General features: G+C 29.1%; 9 protein-coding genes across 9 annotated transcripts, besides 6 other annotated features; 3 read left to right on the top strand and 6 right to left on the bottom strand.

Annotated features, from left to right (window-relative positions):
- Positions 1-636: part of a mobile genetic element that runs on past the window's edge.
- Positions 637-3,498: 2,862 nt separating this feature from the next.
- Positions 3,499-3,620: a mobile genetic element.
- Positions 3,621-4,091: 471 nt separating this feature from the next.
- TVAGG3_0122130 (uncharacterized protein) lies at positions 4,092-4,305 on the top strand (the record flags this gene model as incomplete). Its single annotated transcript, XM_001297336.2, has 1 exon — positions 4,111-4,305. One exon carries the CDS (start codon positions 4,111-4,113, stop codon positions 4,303-4,305), a length of 195 nt encoding a protein of 64 aa, XP_001297337.2.
- A 2,104-nt stretch (positions 4,306-6,409) lies between these two features.
- TVAGG3_0122120 (transposition) lies at positions 6,410-7,192 on the bottom strand (the record flags this gene model as incomplete). Its single annotated transcript, XM_051223599.1, has 1 exon — positions 6,410-7,192. The coding sequence occupies one exon, from the start codon at positions 7,190-7,192 to the stop codon at positions 6,410-6,412; it is 783 nt and encodes a 260-aa protein (XP_051108585.1).
- Positions 7,193-7,618: 426 nt separating this feature from the next.
- TVAGG3_0122110 (uncharacterized protein) lies at positions 7,619-7,906 on the top strand (the record flags this gene model as incomplete). The annotated part of the gene is made up of 1 exon (XM_001297335.1): positions 7,619-7,906. One exon carries the CDS (start codon positions 7,619-7,621, stop codon positions 7,904-7,906), a length of 288 nt encoding a protein of 95 aa, XP_001297336.1.
- A 296-nt stretch (positions 7,907-8,202) lies between these two features.
- Positions 8,203-18,213: part of a mobile genetic element that runs on past the window's edge.
- TVAGG3_0122100 (organellar and viral DNA polymerase type B) lies at positions 9,179-9,502 on the bottom strand (the record flags this gene model as incomplete). Its single annotated transcript, XM_051223598.1, has 1 exon — positions 9,179-9,502. One exon carries the CDS (start codon positions 9,500-9,502, stop codon positions 9,179-9,181), a length of 324 nt encoding a protein of 107 aa, XP_051108584.1.
- On the bottom strand, positions 9,563-10,357 carry TVAGG3_0122090 (organellar and viral DNA polymerase type B; the record flags this gene model as incomplete). The annotated part of the gene is made up of 1 exon (XM_051223597.1): positions 9,563-10,357. A coding segment is annotated over one exon (795 nt), but the record flags the coding sequence as incomplete, so codon positions are not given.
- TVAGG3_0122080 (organellar and viral DNA polymerase type B) lies at positions 11,696-12,700 on the bottom strand (the record flags this gene model as incomplete). Its single annotated transcript, XM_051223596.1, has 1 exon — positions 11,696-12,700. A coding segment is annotated over one exon (1,005 nt), but the record flags the coding sequence as incomplete, so codon positions are not given.
- On the top strand, positions 13,058-13,555 carry TVAGG3_0122070 (uncharacterized protein; the record flags this gene model as incomplete). Its single annotated transcript, XM_001300816.1, has 1 exon — positions 13,058-13,555. One exon carries the CDS (start codon positions 13,058-13,060, stop codon positions 13,553-13,555), a length of 498 nt encoding a protein of 165 aa, XP_001300817.1.
- TVAGG3_0122060 (organellar and viral DNA polymerase type B) lies at positions 14,249-15,157 on the bottom strand (the record flags this gene model as incomplete). Its single annotated transcript, XM_001300817.1, has 1 exon — positions 14,249-15,157. One exon carries the CDS (start codon positions 15,155-15,157, stop codon positions 14,249-14,251), a length of 909 nt encoding a protein of 302 aa, XP_001300818.1.
- Positions 15,290-15,913, bottom strand: TVAGG3_0122050 (KilA, N-terminal/APSES-type HTH, DNA-binding family; the record flags this gene model as incomplete). Its single annotated transcript, XM_051223595.1, has 1 exon — positions 15,290-15,913. One exon carries the CDS (start codon positions 15,911-15,913, stop codon positions 15,290-15,292), a length of 624 nt encoding a protein of 207 aa, XP_051108581.1.
- Positions 16,044-16,998: a terminal%2Cinverted (terminal inverted repeat of MuDRx-1_TV_TvPhantom-3 transposon ID:TVAGG3_0122040).
- Positions 16,044-17,021: a mobile genetic element.
- Positions 17,022-18,213: part of a mobile genetic element that runs on past the window's edge.

Here is an 18,213-nt window from a genome sequence, read left to right as displayed (position 1 = left end):
ATTACTTATATAAAAAGATTCTCTTTAGTCAACTTTCTTTTTGAATCTCTAATAAGTTTTTACTGTTGCTTCTATATATTAAGTATTGATTCTTGTAGTAAAGAAAATCCGGAACGTTTATTTATTAGAATACTCGAACTTTGACTTACATATTACTAATTGTAATTATTTTCAAGAGCTATTTCTATTACTCCTACTTGTTCGGCTTAAAATCTGCTATATTGTTAAGATAAACTAAGTCTAAATTTTGAACTATTTTTTGAAGTTTAAAGTGTAATACATATCGTTTTTTATCCGAATTTAAGAATTGCTTCAAAGTTTTAGCGTGAAATCGTGCATTTTTTCTAATGAAATTGTTATTATAAGATAAGCAATCTGAGTTTTTTTGAATAATATGTCACTACACATGATAGAGCGTTACGTCCTGAAAAGTTACGCTTCGTTCTGAAAGTGGTAATGAAGTTTTATTAGAATTCATCAAAAAAAACGTATGAAAATAATCGTATGTCAAAATGTGAGCACTTCTCAAAATTTGCTCACATTTTGACTATTTTTGTGAGATCTTCCTCATAATTTTTTGACAAACGTACAAAAAAGTGCCAAAATGTGAGCAAATGTGAGCAATTTTTATATCTCGTTTGTGAATATGTTGCATCATATTTCTCACCATATGACTCTTTTATTTTTTTATAGCCGATATCATATTCTGCTTTTTTTGCCAATATTTCATCTAAATATTCATCATTAACTTGTAATTTTGGCCTACCTTCTGTTTTTGGTATTAAATGATATTTCCTCCATGCCGCTTCTAAAGTCTTTCGACTTATATGTAATTCTTTTGCTGCTTGATCTTTTGATTTTTTATTTTTAATATAATTATTATACGAATTAATATAATCTTCTTCGCTTATTTCTGGATGCTTTCTCAATAACCGATCGTCAAGCAAGTCCTCGACATCATCATCACTATCTAGTTCTGGAGGTCTTCTTTTCATTAATTATTCTCAAATTTACATATCTTCTCAATTTTTAAATAGTAATCTCAGAATTTTGATTTTAGACTTTGAAAATATTTGATATAAATATATGATTTTAGAAGCAAATTTATGAAAATCAGAATAATTTAACGAATCATTTGAATTATAGCATTTCAATATTTGGGATTTTTATGCATGATTGTAGTATTATCCTGCAATTATCGAATATATATTAAATAGAAAAATGAATAAAATGTAAACTTGGAGAAATTATTTTATATAGTGAAAATAGTTTTCATATATTATTTAAGAGTAAATATAAGGAAATTGGTTTAAAATGAGAAAAGTGAGGTGAGGTGAAGTGAACCGAGTTTACGTGCAAAACAAATGAATGTACAGAAGAATATGAAGATAGCTTAACACGAGAGAGAAGTACTCCAGAGAAAACGCTTGCGCCATGGAAAGATCAAACATCATTTATTTGTACCATACCTGTTATGAGGGATGGTGGAAGTGTCTTCTTTGATGGTTTAGAAACAATGAATAACCAAGTTAGTATCAGATTGCAAGCAAATCCAATTCTTACTAAACCTGAAGCTGATGTATACTGTTCTGTTCGAGATGTTGCACCACCTCAGATGTGGTTTACAAGGATAACTTACTGGACTTGGTGTCCAGAAGATGGTTTGAAATACCATGCAACAGGAACTCCGGCTAAATTGCTTCACCAGCAGATAATGTTTAATAAATTAAATTATTTATTTTTGTTTCTTAAGGAATTTTTTGAAAAGAAAATAAGAAAAAACCAGAATTTTCGAAAAAGTGACACCAACTATTAAAGTTATTTTATTACTAGATTTATTTACAAATTATAAGATAATATCATTAACCGAATATATTTTTAATATAAATAAAAAAACTTTTTTTATACAAAAAATTACAATCAATCGATAAATATTATAAAACATTTATTCCAAAAAGATTAAGTAATAGGTGGGATCCTGCATATAATATAATTTTATGTCATAAAGTTTACAAATTTTAGATGGACCACAGTGAGAATGTGAGTGGTTAATTTAAAGGTGGTCTGATAAAGATATCGAAGCTTACTCAACACAGCATGAAGCAGTTTCTAATACACAATCTTACTAGTGGTGTTTCGGTCGCCAGCGCTCTCATAGGGGTGCTGATTTCAAAAACCACTACTTCAAATTATTCAACAATACACAATGCAGCATGAAGCAGCTACTACTGCTGTATCTTACTGGTAGTTTTGGTCGTTGGCTCTTGCACAGTCTCTCAGATTTTCAAAACTTTTTTTTCAACACTATCTTGTTTCGCTCTCAGAAAGCTATCCTACAAAGGCATCGAAGCTTACTCAACACAGCATGAAGCAGTTTCTAATACACAATCTTACTAGTGGTGTTTCGGTCGCCAGCGCTCTCATAGGGGTGCTGATTTCAAAAACCACTACTTCAAATTATTCAACAATACACAATGCAGCATGAAGCAGCTACTACTGCTGTATCTTACTGGTACTGTTCTTCGCTTCTTACTATCAACTCTAAAACTAGTTTGATGTATTATTTATTCAATATTAACCTTAATTATTTACAATTCTCACTTTTTTCATTTTTTAAATGAATCAATCCGTTCCTGCACCCCTTGCTGATACAAAACAATATATTGATTTCATTCATTATCTTCAATATGGAGTTCAAGCAGAGATGCGTGCTAACTGCAATTATCGGAAAGATTCGCATTTGAATTCAGATGGAGTAACAATTATTAGACATTACTGTAGATGGGGAAGTTGTAGTGCTAACTTTACCTTTGAAATGAAATCTAATCAATACAGATTTGTAAATGGACATCATTTTCATAATCATGTTGGTGAACCACCGTCTTTTAAATATTCACCAAAGAGTATTTTTCTCAGACCTTATCTTCAACAGTATTTTATTAGTGGTGGTAAAGTTGCTGATGCAATTTCTTGTTCATATCAAGCTCTCAATATTCCTTTTATTAATAACTATGTTTTCTTTTCTTATGATGAAAATACTCTTCGGCAACTCAAAAGGAACTCACAGAAAAGATTTTGCAAATGCCGAAAGGCAGTAATCACTATGGAAACTTTCTTGATGTTGTTAACAAATATAAAAGCGAAAAAATAAACACTCCTTCAGCCAAAGATTTATTATATCATGAAATCGATGATGTAGATAATCCAGTTGATTTTCTCTTTGTATATGGAGATTGTCGTATCAAGGATTTGTTATATGAAGAGCCTAGGATGTACCATATCGACTCTACTTTCAAAATATTATTTGAAAAACTTGTTTTATATATCATTACTTGTAAGTTTGAAAAGACTCATGTCATTCCACTTTGTTATTTTATTGTAAAACAAGATAATGAAACTTCTATCTCAAAATGTTTGATCAAGTTTTTTGAATGGTTTGAAAGAACTCCATCCAACTTTATGTCAGATTGTGCCCTCCAAATCTTTAATTCAATACATAATACATTTCAAGAATGTAATATCTTTTGGTGTGCCCTCCATGTGATGAGGGCACTTCGTAAGAACTTATACAGAATTCCAGACGAAAATATCAGGGCCGATGTGGATAAATATATGAATATCCTCTGCTACACAATGCCTATGAATATGGAAAATGCTAATCAGTTATATGAAAAAATAATAAAATTGATTTTGCCTTATGATGATTTCAATAACTATTTCCAAAGACAATGGGCTAACATAAGGAACAATGGATTTCTGCATTCAAGGAAGATTCATTGACTCTTGTTAATAATATATCAGAGTGTTTGTTCAAAAATTTTAAATACTATGAATTTGGAAATGTGAAAAATTTAGCAATTGACAAGTTTTTTTTCTTTTATTAAATCGAGTCAAAGAAAATTACTTTCTCCGCATTCAACAAGATTTAATTTACATCAAATTGTCCTTCCACCAAGAAATTGTGAAATTCCCGAAATATCAAATTATGATAAACAAATGACAGAAATACAATCAAAAATACAACATCTTTCAAACTTATTGAAAAAAAGAGAGATGTATCTTTTACCTTTATTGAAAGAGTTGAATACATTGGTTACTTCATTTGAAACAATGACAAGTATAAGACAGAATGCAATCATCTTTTGGTCCAGTCATGGCGTTGAAGGTGATTTAATGACAGAAGTACTGGAGTATATTGATAAAATCTGCAGTGAAAATTCATTATACGAAGTTATTGATAATTGGAATTCAATTGTTAATGATATCAATTCACAAATTGGAATCGAAGATCAGTATGAAATTTAAAATATAAATAAATTTTAATTATATTATTTTTAATTTTTTTAAATAAATATACATATATAAATACATATATAAATACATACATATATACATATATAAATATATACATATATAAATATATACATATATAAATATATACATATATAAATATATACATATATAAATATATATATATATAATATATACATATATACATATATACATATATAAATATATACATATATAAATATATACATATATACATATATAAATATATACATATATAAATATATACATATATAAATATATACATATATAAATATATATATATATAAATATATACATATATACATATATACATATATAAATATATGCATATATAAATATATACATATATAAATATATACATATATACATATATTAATATATACATATATACATATATAAATATATACATATATAAATATATACATATATAAATATATACATATATAAATATATACATATATAAATATATATATATAAATATATACATATATAAATATATACATATATACATATATAAATATACATATATAAATATACATATATAAATATACATATATAAATATACATATATAAATATACATATATAAATATACATATATAAATATACATATATAAATATACATATATAAATATACATATATAAATATACATATATAAATGTACATATATAAATATACATATATAAATATACATATATAAATATACATATATAAATATACATATATAAATATACATAGATAAATATATTTATATATATAAATATATAAATAACAAAATACAATCAAAAAATAGTGTTTGGAAATTTAAGGTTAGGTGTCACTTTTCTAGTGTCACTTTTTTCGTAAATTCTACCACACTCCTCCGGCTAAATTGCTTCACCAGCAGATAATGTTTAATAAATTAAATTATTTATTTTTGTTTCTTAAGGAATTTTTTGAAAAGAAAATAATCATCATTTTTTTTCAGTTCTTTAATGGCACACGCGAAGATGTTGGCAGCCTTACAGAAGATGAAAGAGCAGGAACAGCGCGAGAAAGAGGAAGAACAGAGGAGAAATGAGCAAGAGCAATGGTGGAAAAAGGAAGAAGAACAAGATGAACAAGATCATGTGTTTTGCATGGAAAAGGGTCCACTTCACTTTTGACAAAAGTGACAAGTTTACATGATAAAATAAAGTTTATGTGTCAGATTTTGATATGGAATTTTGGCGTAGCACTAGGGTCTGCGAGGTACATAGATAGAATCAGTACCTCGCAGACTCTAATTCTCTATATGGCGTCGAGAAATTTTGGTGAAATGTCGTCGAATTTCACCAAAATTTTCTCGACTCCATAGGAAGAATTGGAGGGTGTGAGATACTATTACGTACAATACTACTCACACCCTCCAATTCCCAGCCAAAATGGCTAAAATTGCTCGCAATTGTTCACATTGCGAGCAATTTTTAGACATTTTCCTACTTATTCTTTGACCACTGGCCTGCCAATACAATATAGATGCATTCCAAACAATCAGTTCCTACATATCATTCTATAAGTTCTCATTTTATCTTTCCAATCAAAACCAATTTACATTCGTTTATATTTAGAATCGAAGTTCCCTCTATATCTAAATATTTCCTCTTACCCCGGTGCTTCAATACTTTTTGGATTTCGAGATAATGGACCTAAAAATTTAAGTTATTCACAAACCAAAGTCGTGATTTTCAAATCCATATGTTTCCTATCCTATTTTTTCCCTTAGAAAAAGCTTGACAGCTAATAATTTCTGCTCAAAACATATAATTTGCCAAAATTATTCTAATAATTATCTAATTTCAGCACATGAGCTCTCACATATACTATACTAATAAAAAGTATATAAAAAATATGAAAATTAATAAAAAATTAAATGTTTAGTCAAATGATAAATTATCAATTTTTTTCGAGATTTCATGATCTTTTTTCGATGATTGTATTAGGGTTAGGATCGAGATCCTTAGTCCACTTTGGTTCTCGATCCCAAGCTTGTTGAGGAGTTAATTTCTCACCAAATTTTTTTTCTAGGGCCGAGTGTTTCCAAACAGTATTGTATTCTGTAATTACTGAACGCCGGGGTTGGTTTTGAACAAAGTCTGCCAACTTCTTTCGATCTTACCATTCTCCTCCAGTGTATAAGGAGGAGTGGTGTTATGTTGGATCTGGAAGTCTTGGCAGACTTGTTCAAAGTCCTTCCCGACGAATTTGGTGCCATTGTCAGTGACAATGGTATGCGGAATTGTGGGAGCTTTGGATAATGCGTGACGAAATGAATGGGCTGTGTGCTTCATTTCTTTTGTGGGTAAAATATCGTAGTCGATAATAAAACGGCTACGATCATCAATAAACGCAATTAAATATAAAAAATTTCCTTCGTAATTTTTAACGTATTTGAGATCGGTGTGCCACATCTGATTTATATACTGTGCGACATACTCATTATCGTGTCTTTCTTTTTGCTTTCGATGAAAAGTAAATAAATATTGATCTTGAAAATTTTTATATACATCATGATAAGTAACATTTTTATCATCGATAAAATATGAATCTTTGATATGTTTGTATCCGACATCAAAACATGTTTTTGTCGTGACAATTTTTTCAATAATTTCTGGATTTTGAGGTTTTTTTGGTCTACCATGTGGTTTCAGTGGTAATTTAAGAACTGTAAAAATGGATTTTAATCTGGTTTTGCGAATATGTAATTCTTTTGCAATTGACTGAATAGAATTTTTTTGATTATATTTCTTCCTTATTACGTGAAGAATTTGATCTTCTTGGATACCAGGAAGTTGAAATAGATAAATATCTCTTGGATTTTCTAAGATATTTTCGATTTCATCCATTTTAATGTAAATTTCTCAATTTGAATTTTGAAATAGTTTACCTTCAGAAATTTGAATGGGAAATTTCATAACTTGTCTTATTAATTTTCATAATGTACAAAATTCGATACAATTTCAACATTTTTTTGAAATATTTTGTATATATAAATTCAGATGATATTTATTATATTTCATATTTATTGATACAAAAACTTTACAATATGTAAAGTGTCAAAAATGAACTGGGACCCTTTTTCATGTATTGCAATGAACAAGATCATGATCAGAATCTGGAAACACCAATGATACAAGGAAATACTACACCAGGTGAAGATGATGTACAAAAGCAATTAGAAAAGGCAAGATCAAATCTAAGAAAAGTTACTGACCAATTGGAGAGAAGCCAGACACATATAAAGGAAACACAAAGAGAAAACATTGAACTCTATGAGAAGAAGAAATCAGGAAGCATTCAAGAAAGTAGAGGAAGAAGAAAGGAGACTTAAACAAGAAGAACTTGCAGAGGCAAAGAAAGAAGCTCAAATGCTCAGATCAGAACTTTGTGCCAGAGACAGTGAAATCAAGAAGATCATGAAGGAACTCGAAGAAGCAAAGGCTCACACAGACATAGGAAGCAAGAAGTTTGACTTTTGGATCTCTGATAAAGGACAAAAGATCATCGCAGAGCTCAAATATTACGAAAACCATCAGCAGAAAGTCTCATATTGGAAATAGAGAAAGATTGTTCGTGAACTCTACCCAGATGAACAAACGATGCAATTCGAAACACCAGATGAAGTCCTTTTAAGAAATTGCTTCACGAAGTTGATCCACACCTGGCAACACTCAAGAAAATACGGAAATGAAACCAGTGCCGGAATCATTTTGGAAGACTTTCAGAGAATAATTTCCAGCCAAATCTGGAGTGAAAAGTATGACATTGACCACATATTTCATTAAAAACTTCGACTAAAAACTTAATTTTATTAATTTTTACACTTTTTTCATCATGAATTTTCTTAAAAACTTAAACAAATATAAGCGAAAAATACACTGTCAAACCTTTATTAGGATTTCTTAGAAATGCTTGTTTCGCTATTCAAGTCAGACCAGCTGGCATTCCTGCTGTTAGAATTGATGATTATAATTTAGCTGCTGATGGAGGTGAAGAGTAAAAAAATAAATGTAGTTAATTTTTAATTTTCTGATTTTTTTATTTTTATAAAACGATGGAAAATAACTGGGAAACATTAGTAGCTGATGAAGATTATGAAATAAACACTGAATATCCATATCAAATAAGAAGGAAGAAAAACGGAAAGACTGTCAGTGTGTATGAAGAAAAGAATGGATATATAAGATTAACCCTTAACGGTAAAAAATATCTTAAACATAGATTAATAGCTATTCAGTGGATTGATAATCCTGATAGTTTTGGGGAAGTTGACCATTACGATAAAGTAAGAAATAATAATAAGATTGATAATTTACATTGGTGTTCAAGTTCTACAAATAATAGAAATAGAAGTAAAGCAAATGGAGTAGAATATAATTTCGTTGATGAAATCAGTGAAAATTCAATTACTGTTTCACATTACGGAAATCATGAATTTGAGGATTTAGTTTACGACATCGATGCAGATTTGTTTTATTATTATAACGGTCGTCAGTATAAAGAACTATACATTAATGAAAACATAAATGGTTCATTATATGTTAACGTTTATGATGTAATAAAAGAACGTGCATTACATATAGTAAATTCAAACGCTTACATAATTTAATATGAAAATTATTTTTGTCTTGAACGAAAAAATATATTATATCATAAATGACTTCAGAACTTTAACTTTCTTATGAAAGTATTTTTAGTCGTTATTGAAAAGTTAAACTTCTCTTCAAAACACGGGCTGATGATTTGCATAAATCAAATGCAATTTCCTGACTACTATGAAGGGCTTCATATAATTTCATAACTGAAAACTCACTATCTTTATCCTATTTTCCCTAAGGAATCATTAATCCTTTATCTTCATCATAAACGCATTTAACTGCTTCAGGAAACATTTCATTTGCTGTTAAAGCTATAACATCTTGTTTTACGCCTTTCATTCTGCAGTGAAATGCAACTTCATTTAAATCATTAGTGAGTAAGTCAATGTAAGTCTTCTTTCCACAAAATATCGACTTATAAGCTAAACTTTGTTTACCTTTTGTGATTTCTGCAAAGTCGGAATGGAACTGACCTAAATTCTTTCCAATAAGTTCGCGACCATATCTCTTCTTAAACTCTGCAGCGAGTTTTGGTATGTCTTCATTGTAAATGTGCATCGAATCTGTATCCTGATAAAATGCTTTTAATCCTAAGTCTTCAATCGTGCAAAATACTTCATTCATGATACGTTTCGACATAGATAAGATATTAACACCTAAGGGGCAAAAGTTAAAGTGTCTGCAAATGCTTTTAGTTAGTTTGAAAATAGTTTTATCCGAACCATCTAAACCTTCGAACTTAATAATATGATTATAATTTCTGATGGCATACCTAACAGCATCTTTATCATCAATGATTTTAATTTTCGACTCTATCGGGGACAAAATAGTTTTCCCATAAATACTGTTCAAAATTAATTTAATATTTTCTTGTAGCGGGTTTTCTTCCTTCTTATACTTTAATCTCAATTCAAACAATTTCTTTACTTCATCTCTTATTCTAAAATCTCTCTTTTCATCGTAGTAGTAACCCTGTAATACTTTGCAACTGATGCCCTGATATTTTATTAAATCTTGTAAAGTGATGTGGTCCACATACATTAAACAGCATGTGTTTGAACTTCTTGGAACAGTGGCTTTGTCCTTGGCTTTGTCCTTGGTGCTTTTCGCCTTTAGCTCCGGGTTTAATTCTGGATCGACTGTTATAAGTGGAAAATGTCTTTTAATCTTGATATCAGTTATTTTTATTAAAACAAAGAATCCTGAAATGAATTTATCACCTTCAGGCTCGCCCTGGTCATCTTTGAATAAATGTTTTAACAAATATTCACTGTTTAATATTTCTGGCTTCAAAACTTTCGGAATTCCTTCTAAAGTATAAAGTCTCGCGATAGCGGATGGATATAGTGAGACAGCATCGAAGTCAGCAATGAGTTTCTTTTCGCTCTTTTGTTTCTTATTATCAGCTAACATACATCTTCCACCTTGAATACAGCGTGAAATAAACTCACAAGGTTTATTTGATAGGTCATATAAATTTCCATTAGGGAAGTATACTCTGTTCTCAAATAATTTATTAGCAATTGAACAAATGCTAACGTAATCATAAACGTTTAAATCAAATTCTTTTAATATATCATTTCTGAACTTAACGAAACCTTCTCTTAAAATCCTTACGTCCTGTTTACAGTAAAATGAGCTATATTTTTCTAAATCGAAATGGTTTTCATCTATTCTGCAGTTTTCGATTAAATCTATGTTTTTCATGAACGTTTCAACATCCTGGACAAACTTACATGCTTCAGAAATGACACCAGTTCTGTTATCATTAGCTAATAAAGAACTTGAATAGTATTTGTATGGAATACTTCCTTAGGACCTGTTTGTAAATGAAACATTTCGGAAATTCTTAAGTTTTGTACTATAACAGTGTAAGAATCTTTTATAATGATTGCTTTACCTTTATATATTCCCGTTATCTGCATTGTTCTAGAACTCTTAATAATGGTGTTCCTTTAATTTCTGTTAAATGCCTTAAAATGAAATTGATATCATAACTGAGGTTATGAAAATATACTAAACTCTATCTGGAATTCTTTCTAAAAATTCTGTTGCACAATTTTGACCCCAAATGCTTTCACTCTCTCCATCTTCACTGTCATAACAAATGTTAAAGCTTTATGAACTCCATCAGTGCTGCATTCAAAGTCAGCGAAGAAAACGTGTTCATAAATGAATTTTGTTTTGATTCTGAGCTATCTTGCTTTCGGACTTTTTCTTTAACTGAACACAGTAGTTGGGAGTATAATTTAAATCTTTAAACGGTGCAAGTTTTTGTTTATATAAATCTGTTGTATAAGTGAAAAGTTCTCCATAAGATAAAGGTTCAAAGTAATTGCACTCTCTTAATGTTTTCAAAATTTCCCATAAAGCAGTTGTTCGTGAAGAATCAATGACAAATTTATTTTCTCTTCTCTTATATATTTTCATTTGACGCTGGATATTCCAGCCGCCTAATGATTTGAGAATTTCGTTATAATTTTTGATAAAATATGTTGTCATGGGTAATCTTTCATTTAACATGTAATGGTCTTCAACGAGTAATAAATCGATTGTTTTCTTTATTTCTGTGTGACCTTCGGTCTCGCCGCTTTGCGGCTTTGATGGTGTATAATGAACTGTCTTGTTATCTTTTGAATGATCGAAATAACCAATGGTAACATTAAATGCTATGCCTGTTGCGTTAGAAATTTTCTGAATCTTACTTTGTGGAAAATCTCTAACTCTAATGACTTCACGCATGTGGTCTACCGTCTGCTCATCAACTCCAGCCTGAATGCAAGCATAAACGAAGCAGTTATCTTCTGTCATCAATTTTGCAGTTATTTTGTTAAGTTCATTGAAAATTTGATAACGTTCAAGATTTATAGGTAATCTGCAAATATATTTCCAAAACTCACCGCTTCTCTTTTTATTCGTTCTCTTTTCATCAAGAATTTCATTCCAAAAATCATCTATATCCTGTTTATCACCTATTTCTTTAAGCCTGTTTAATAATCTTTGCTGACGTGCTGTTAATTTGCTTTCATCTCTTTTTTCTCTCTTCTGTGGCTTACCTTTCTTAATATCACTCATCGTTAATCCTTCATATTCAGTTAAATCATACATTTTAATTTCTTCGAGGTTCTTAATATTTGTCATAAAGAAATCATAATGTTTTTCAATTATTCCAGCTGCGTTTGCTTCAATCTCTGTTATAAAGTTTCCTTGCTTTAACTGATGAAGTAAAGCTCCGATGTTCTCGATGTTCAATGTTGAATTAGTAAATTTACCATCGAGTTTATAACAAATCATCCATTTTTGCTGCGAATTCACTTTTATCTTCTGCAGAAGCCTAATAAACATTTTTCCGAAACGTTCATGTAAATACTTTCTGTTATCTTCATTGAGTTCTTTAATGTTAAAATCTATGATTCTATTTCCTGCTTTAACATTTTTGCGTTTATTATTTTCATCCTTCTTTAACCATTTCTCACCATCAAGAGCTTTATCATCTATAGATTTAATTACTTCGTTTGCTTTGCGTAATTGTGCAATTGCTTTTGCATATTTTACAGCTATATTTTTCTTTTCTTCATCGCTTTTCTTCTTTCTCGTTTCACCTACATTAACATTAGTTATATCGTGCATTTCCTGCCTTACTTCTTTTGGTACCGCCTTACGTGTCTTTCCTACATCAACATTAGTTATATCATACATTTCTTTTCTTACTTCCTTCGGTACTGCTGTCCTTGTCCTTCCTACATCAACATTCATCATATCATGAATTTCCTGCCTAACTTCCTTCGGTACCGCTTGTTTATGATATAAATTAACCTGAACATCATTTAAAGGAAATGTTTTGTTATTAATGTAATCATTAATTTTCTCGTAACTGATTTCACCTCTGTAATCATTGAGGTATTTAGCTAATGAAGATTTGTTAGTCGCATATCTTTTGCTAACTTCAATGTCAGCATTCTTCAATAACTTCTTAATTTCTTCATGGTCTAATCTAGATAGCTTTTTATACATCTTTTATGGAAAATAAAAAAATATTTTCCGTAAAAAATATAATTTATTTTTTTAAGTTAATTTTTTAAAATAATTTATATTTTTAATTTTAATAAAATAATGTCTGAGTACAAGTTCTATTCATACAATGCTCTCGCTACTGCTGTCAAAAATGAGTTCAGTAACGCGATAAATGTGAACGTGATATTCAATAAAAAGTCTGTGAAAGGATTATATACATCGTTTGTTAAACCATATGCTATCATTATTGACAGAAAACGTTACACACCACATGAAATAGCAGTATTACTTAAACAGAAAGGAATATATGTAAATATTAAAGATTCTCATTATACGATTATGAAGAACTCTAACGTTGAATTTTTCAGCATTGTTTTAGATTTAACGCAGCAGAAAGAATTCAAGAAAGGAGAAAATGTCGTTAAATATTATCCTTCATCTCTGAAGATGATAACGAATAAAGATACACTCCATAAAATCCTACCAGTAATTGAGGAAGCAACGATTGAATTTGATGAAGAAGGTATGGAAAGCCGCAACGCGGAGCCCATAGTTGAGGAAAGTGACCCTGAGGAAAATGATTCTGAGGATTTATAAGAAAATTTATTTTTGTAAATAATTAGTTACGGTCAGTCAGTTAGTCAGTCAGTAAAATTTACACCAAAAATATATTTTAGTTGAGAAGGTTAGATATAACCCGATATCTACCCTCATTTCTACCCCTTGAACTTTTTATAACATTCGGTCATAACTTCATCAATTTCATTTAAATCACGATTTAAAAACTCATTGACTTCATCTTCAACTGTGTCATTTTGTAATAAGAATATTTTCTTTAGTTTCATGTCAACATCCCGAACAGCACAAAGGATAAAATCATATTCATTTCTTCCGTTAAACATACTTTTTCTTTCTCGTTCATCGTTAAATAAATTATTGAAAATATAAACAGTGGTGTAAAAGTTATGTACTGTGTTAAATGTTGAAGCTTCACCTATTTTAGATTTTAGGATTCTTTTAGTAAGTAAATTGTTATCGTTCTTTCTCTTTTCCTTATCGTTCATGCCGAATCTGTCGAACCACATATCCTGTATTTCATCGAATTTACGAACTATAGAATCCGTCATTTCCCTGGTTAATGAGGAGTAATCATTATTAATTTTTTCATATAATTTGTCCATATGATTTTCATCGACGTTCCCGGAAAACATTTAATTAAAGCAAAAATATATTTTAGTTGAAAAGGTTAGATCTAACCCGATATCTACCCTCATTTCTACCCCATTAATTTTACAAACGTTTAACGTGATATACGTTATGAATTCGTGAAATTTTAAATATTTTTCTAGCTTCTATTTCTTCAGTTAATATATCAAAAGTTTTAACGATACCGAAAGTTTCTTTATACTTCTTCTTGACATCAGATAAAAGGAAATCATCGGCTGTGGGATAGTTTTTATTCAGAAATTCTAACATGTTCATTTTATCTTCTACCGGCTTCTCTGCTGCTTTCTTTAAGTCTGCGTAATCGTTTCTCATTCTTTCTATCTCTTTTACTGAATAGTTATATTTCCTAATTGCTGCTTTACATTTCGAACACTGAGGATTCATTTTTGCGTTATATTCTGAAACCTTACCTGCTAAAATAACTAAAGCATCAATGGCTTTCTTTAAAGCTGAAGCAGTTGGTTTTATCTGTTCATGCCATACTTTACCTCTTCTGTCTTTATCTCTAATTTCCCATACACATTGAGCAGCTAATGAAACAAAACTATCGTATGTCTTAAATTCCTCAGATTTATAAATATCTGAAATGTTTTTATAAACCATGTCGCAGTCTTTATCCATAACTTTGTGGTTACAATGAAAACCTAAGAATTCAGAATTTACCTTACGAATGAATTTCTTAATTTCTGCTGAATCAGTAACTTTAACTAAAATTTCATCGAATTCAGGAACAGTCAGTTTCTGTTGCTGAACTTCCGGTAATTTAGGTAAATGGTCTATGATATCTTGCATTTCATATAGTTCCTCTCCATTTGTTTCATCTTTCGCGCTACAGTCTAAATTACTTGTTAAAAGTTCCTGCTTAATTTTTTGTATTTCTGTTTCAAAAGTAAATGAAGAAGGAATGAAGTTTTTCATTTCTACTATCATTGACGTGTAGGATTCAGTACTAATGAATTTGGTGCCGTGCATGCTGTCGAAAGTGCTGATGTTTCGATTTTTGTAATCATATTTATATAAAAATAAAAAAATAAAAATAAAATAAAAACTAACTTTATTTTTTATTTCGGGAAAAATTAAAAATAAAATTTTATTTTCTTTTACTCATAATATTTTTGTACATAACGACCCCCATACCTTTAACTTCTTTTCTGCTGCTTCCATTGCAATCTTAGCGAGTTCATATTCTTTATAATCTCTTATTAAATCAGCTTGTTCCAACTGGTCTAGTTCATACTCTTTCTGCGGTTCAGTAATTTGTCTAACTTCTTCTTCAAATAAAATTTCTGCATTTTCTGTTGTGTCTTCCAGTTTTTCATCTTCTAAAATTTCATGAGCTTTATTATCTATTGAATCCATAATATCTTTAACATAACATGCATACTCAACCGAGCACCATTCAGCAACAAAATGAACGAGGTCAGGATGTATGTAAATACCTTTGAATTCATTCATAACACCCTTTGTAAGCTCATAAAATGCTTGTTTTGCGGTCGAGCCACTTTCAGCTCCACCGTATTCGTTCATCCAAAACTCAAATATTACCTCCATCTTAATACTTTTGAGGAATCTGTTGAGATGATTTAACTTTCCAGCTTCTCTTGCCATCTTTGTTGCATTAATGTATCCATCCTTATCTCTACGTAAGACTTCTATACCATTGTAAGTTCCTTTTGTGAATGTTTCACCATTAGATTTATTCGTGAACGTTTGTGCTTTAAATGACATGTATTTATATTTATATAAAAAGTTAAAAATAAAATAAAACTAACTTTATTTTTTATTTCGGGAAAATTCATGAGAAAGCTAAAGCAATCAGAGCCGCAAAGCGGTTAGGGTAGAAATGAGGGTAGATATCGAGAAAAAAACATAGCACACATTTGCACACATTTTGACACTTTTTCTGACAAGCATCATTCAAATTTGAAGAAAAACCTCTAAATTTCATTCAAATTTCTGTCAAAATGTGTGCAAAATTGAAATAGGCACACATTTTGACATACGATTATTTATATACGTTATTTTAATGGTTTCAGAGAAATCTTCGTTACACATTATTGAAGATTACTCAATATTTAAGTGAATGACTCACTACCACCTGTTTAGAAAAATGGTAGCATAAAATCCAAATGTCACATATATTATTTCTTATTTCATACAAATAAACTTACAATTATAACCTCAACTTGTTTGCAAAGCAGAAACTCAATATAAGCAATCGATCAGTAGTGTATTTAAAAGTCGAATTTAAATTTAAAAATTTATAATCTTATTTCGGAACCAAATAGTATAAATTTAGGACAAAAAGCTACTGTTGATAACAACTATTAAAATTCAAATATTACTACCATGAACAATACAATGGCTCATATTGATAATTGATAAACGTGCATATAAATTGCATATATCATCAATGTCATTAAGTAAAATACATGTATATAAATAGATTAGAAATATTTTTCGGTTAGAATTAAAATCTATGTAATAAAAAATAAGTTATAAAAATAAATACCGAATTTTTATTTGTAATATAAACTGCTACAATATGCTAGTGTATACAAATGTATTTGTCGTATTGATTTGAAAGATCTTCAACATGGTTCAGATCTAAATTTGAAACTCGTAAAATAAAGCGAATCTTTATTTATAATATAAACTGCTACAATATGCTAGTGTGTACAAATGTATTTGTCGTATTGATTTGAAAGATCTTCAACATGGTTCAGATCTAAATTTGAAACTCGTAAAATAAAGCGAATCTTTATTTATAATATAAACTGCTACAATATGCTAGTGTGTACAAATGTGTTTGTACAAATGTATAACTCTTTGTCAACATATTTGAGCGTGATAACCATATCAAAAATGAATAACCTTAATTTATAAATCTGAATTTGATTTTAATAATAAATAATATATATATATATGTAATTCATGAGTTATATTTTTACACTTCATTTTACCTGAACAAATATAGCTGATATCAAATAACAATTTAATATAGAAATTGAAATTGTTATATATGCAATGTAAATACACATAATACATATATTATAATTTATCAATGATTATTGTCTAGACCAAAATTTGTAGATGGAATTATGCAATTTCTCAATTTAAAGTCCCAGCTGTTTGTATAACAACTTCATATTGAAATTTACTAATAAACACGGTAAGTTTCATAATTTTTATTATGATGATCTTACATTTGATTAAAATCGACGATTTTTCAATTGGAAAATAGTGCAAAGTAATAAAGAATATATTTAGCAAATTTTAAATTTTTTTCAAAAATTTTAGAATGAATCTTATAGAAGGACTAGCAAAGATTTAAAGGAAATTTGAATAAACTCATAGAATTTTTGAAAGAAGAAGGGAGATTTGAGAGGATTTTTGGTCAGAAAAATATAGAATTAAATGAATAATTGGGTATGATAAGATAAGTGAAGGTAAAAGATAATTTTAGTAAACGAAAACGTGTAAAGTTGAAGCAAGGTAATATTTTAATCATTTAAAAAAGAAAAAGAGGAAAACTTGTTCTTGAATCTTCTTGGTGAAAGACAAAATTCAATGAAACAATGTTGATTGATGTACATTGACACAGAAACATTGATTGTGTAATCAATCTATTGAAACTACAAAACTTTGTTCTTGAATCTTCTTGGTGAAAGACAAAATTCAATGAAACAATGTTGATTGATGTACATTGACACAGAAACATTGATTGTGTAATCAATCTATTGAAACTACAAAACTTTGTTCTTGAATCTTCTTGGTGAAAGACAAAATTCAATGAAACAATGTTGATTGATGTACATTGACACAGAAACATTGATTGTGTAATCAATCTATAAAAATTCATTAAACTATTTTAGCTTTCCTTTAATTAATTTTATTATTTTAATTATTTGATCATTAAGTCTCATTGTTTTACAACATTCCCATTCTCTCATTATCTTCGTTTAAATTAATATCTATTTTTAGATTTATTATTATATGAACTTTTGTTTAGGTTCTTTTAAAATAAG

Source organism: Trichomonas vaginalis, chromosome IV (assembly GCF_026262505.1).
Source record: "Trichomonas vaginalis G3 chromosome IV, whole genome shotgun sequence".
NCBI classification, from domain to species: domain Eukaryota; phylum Parabasalia; order Trichomonadida; family Trichomonadidae; genus Trichomonas; species Trichomonas vaginalis.
This window is presented reverse-complemented; position numbering and strand designations above follow the sequence as displayed.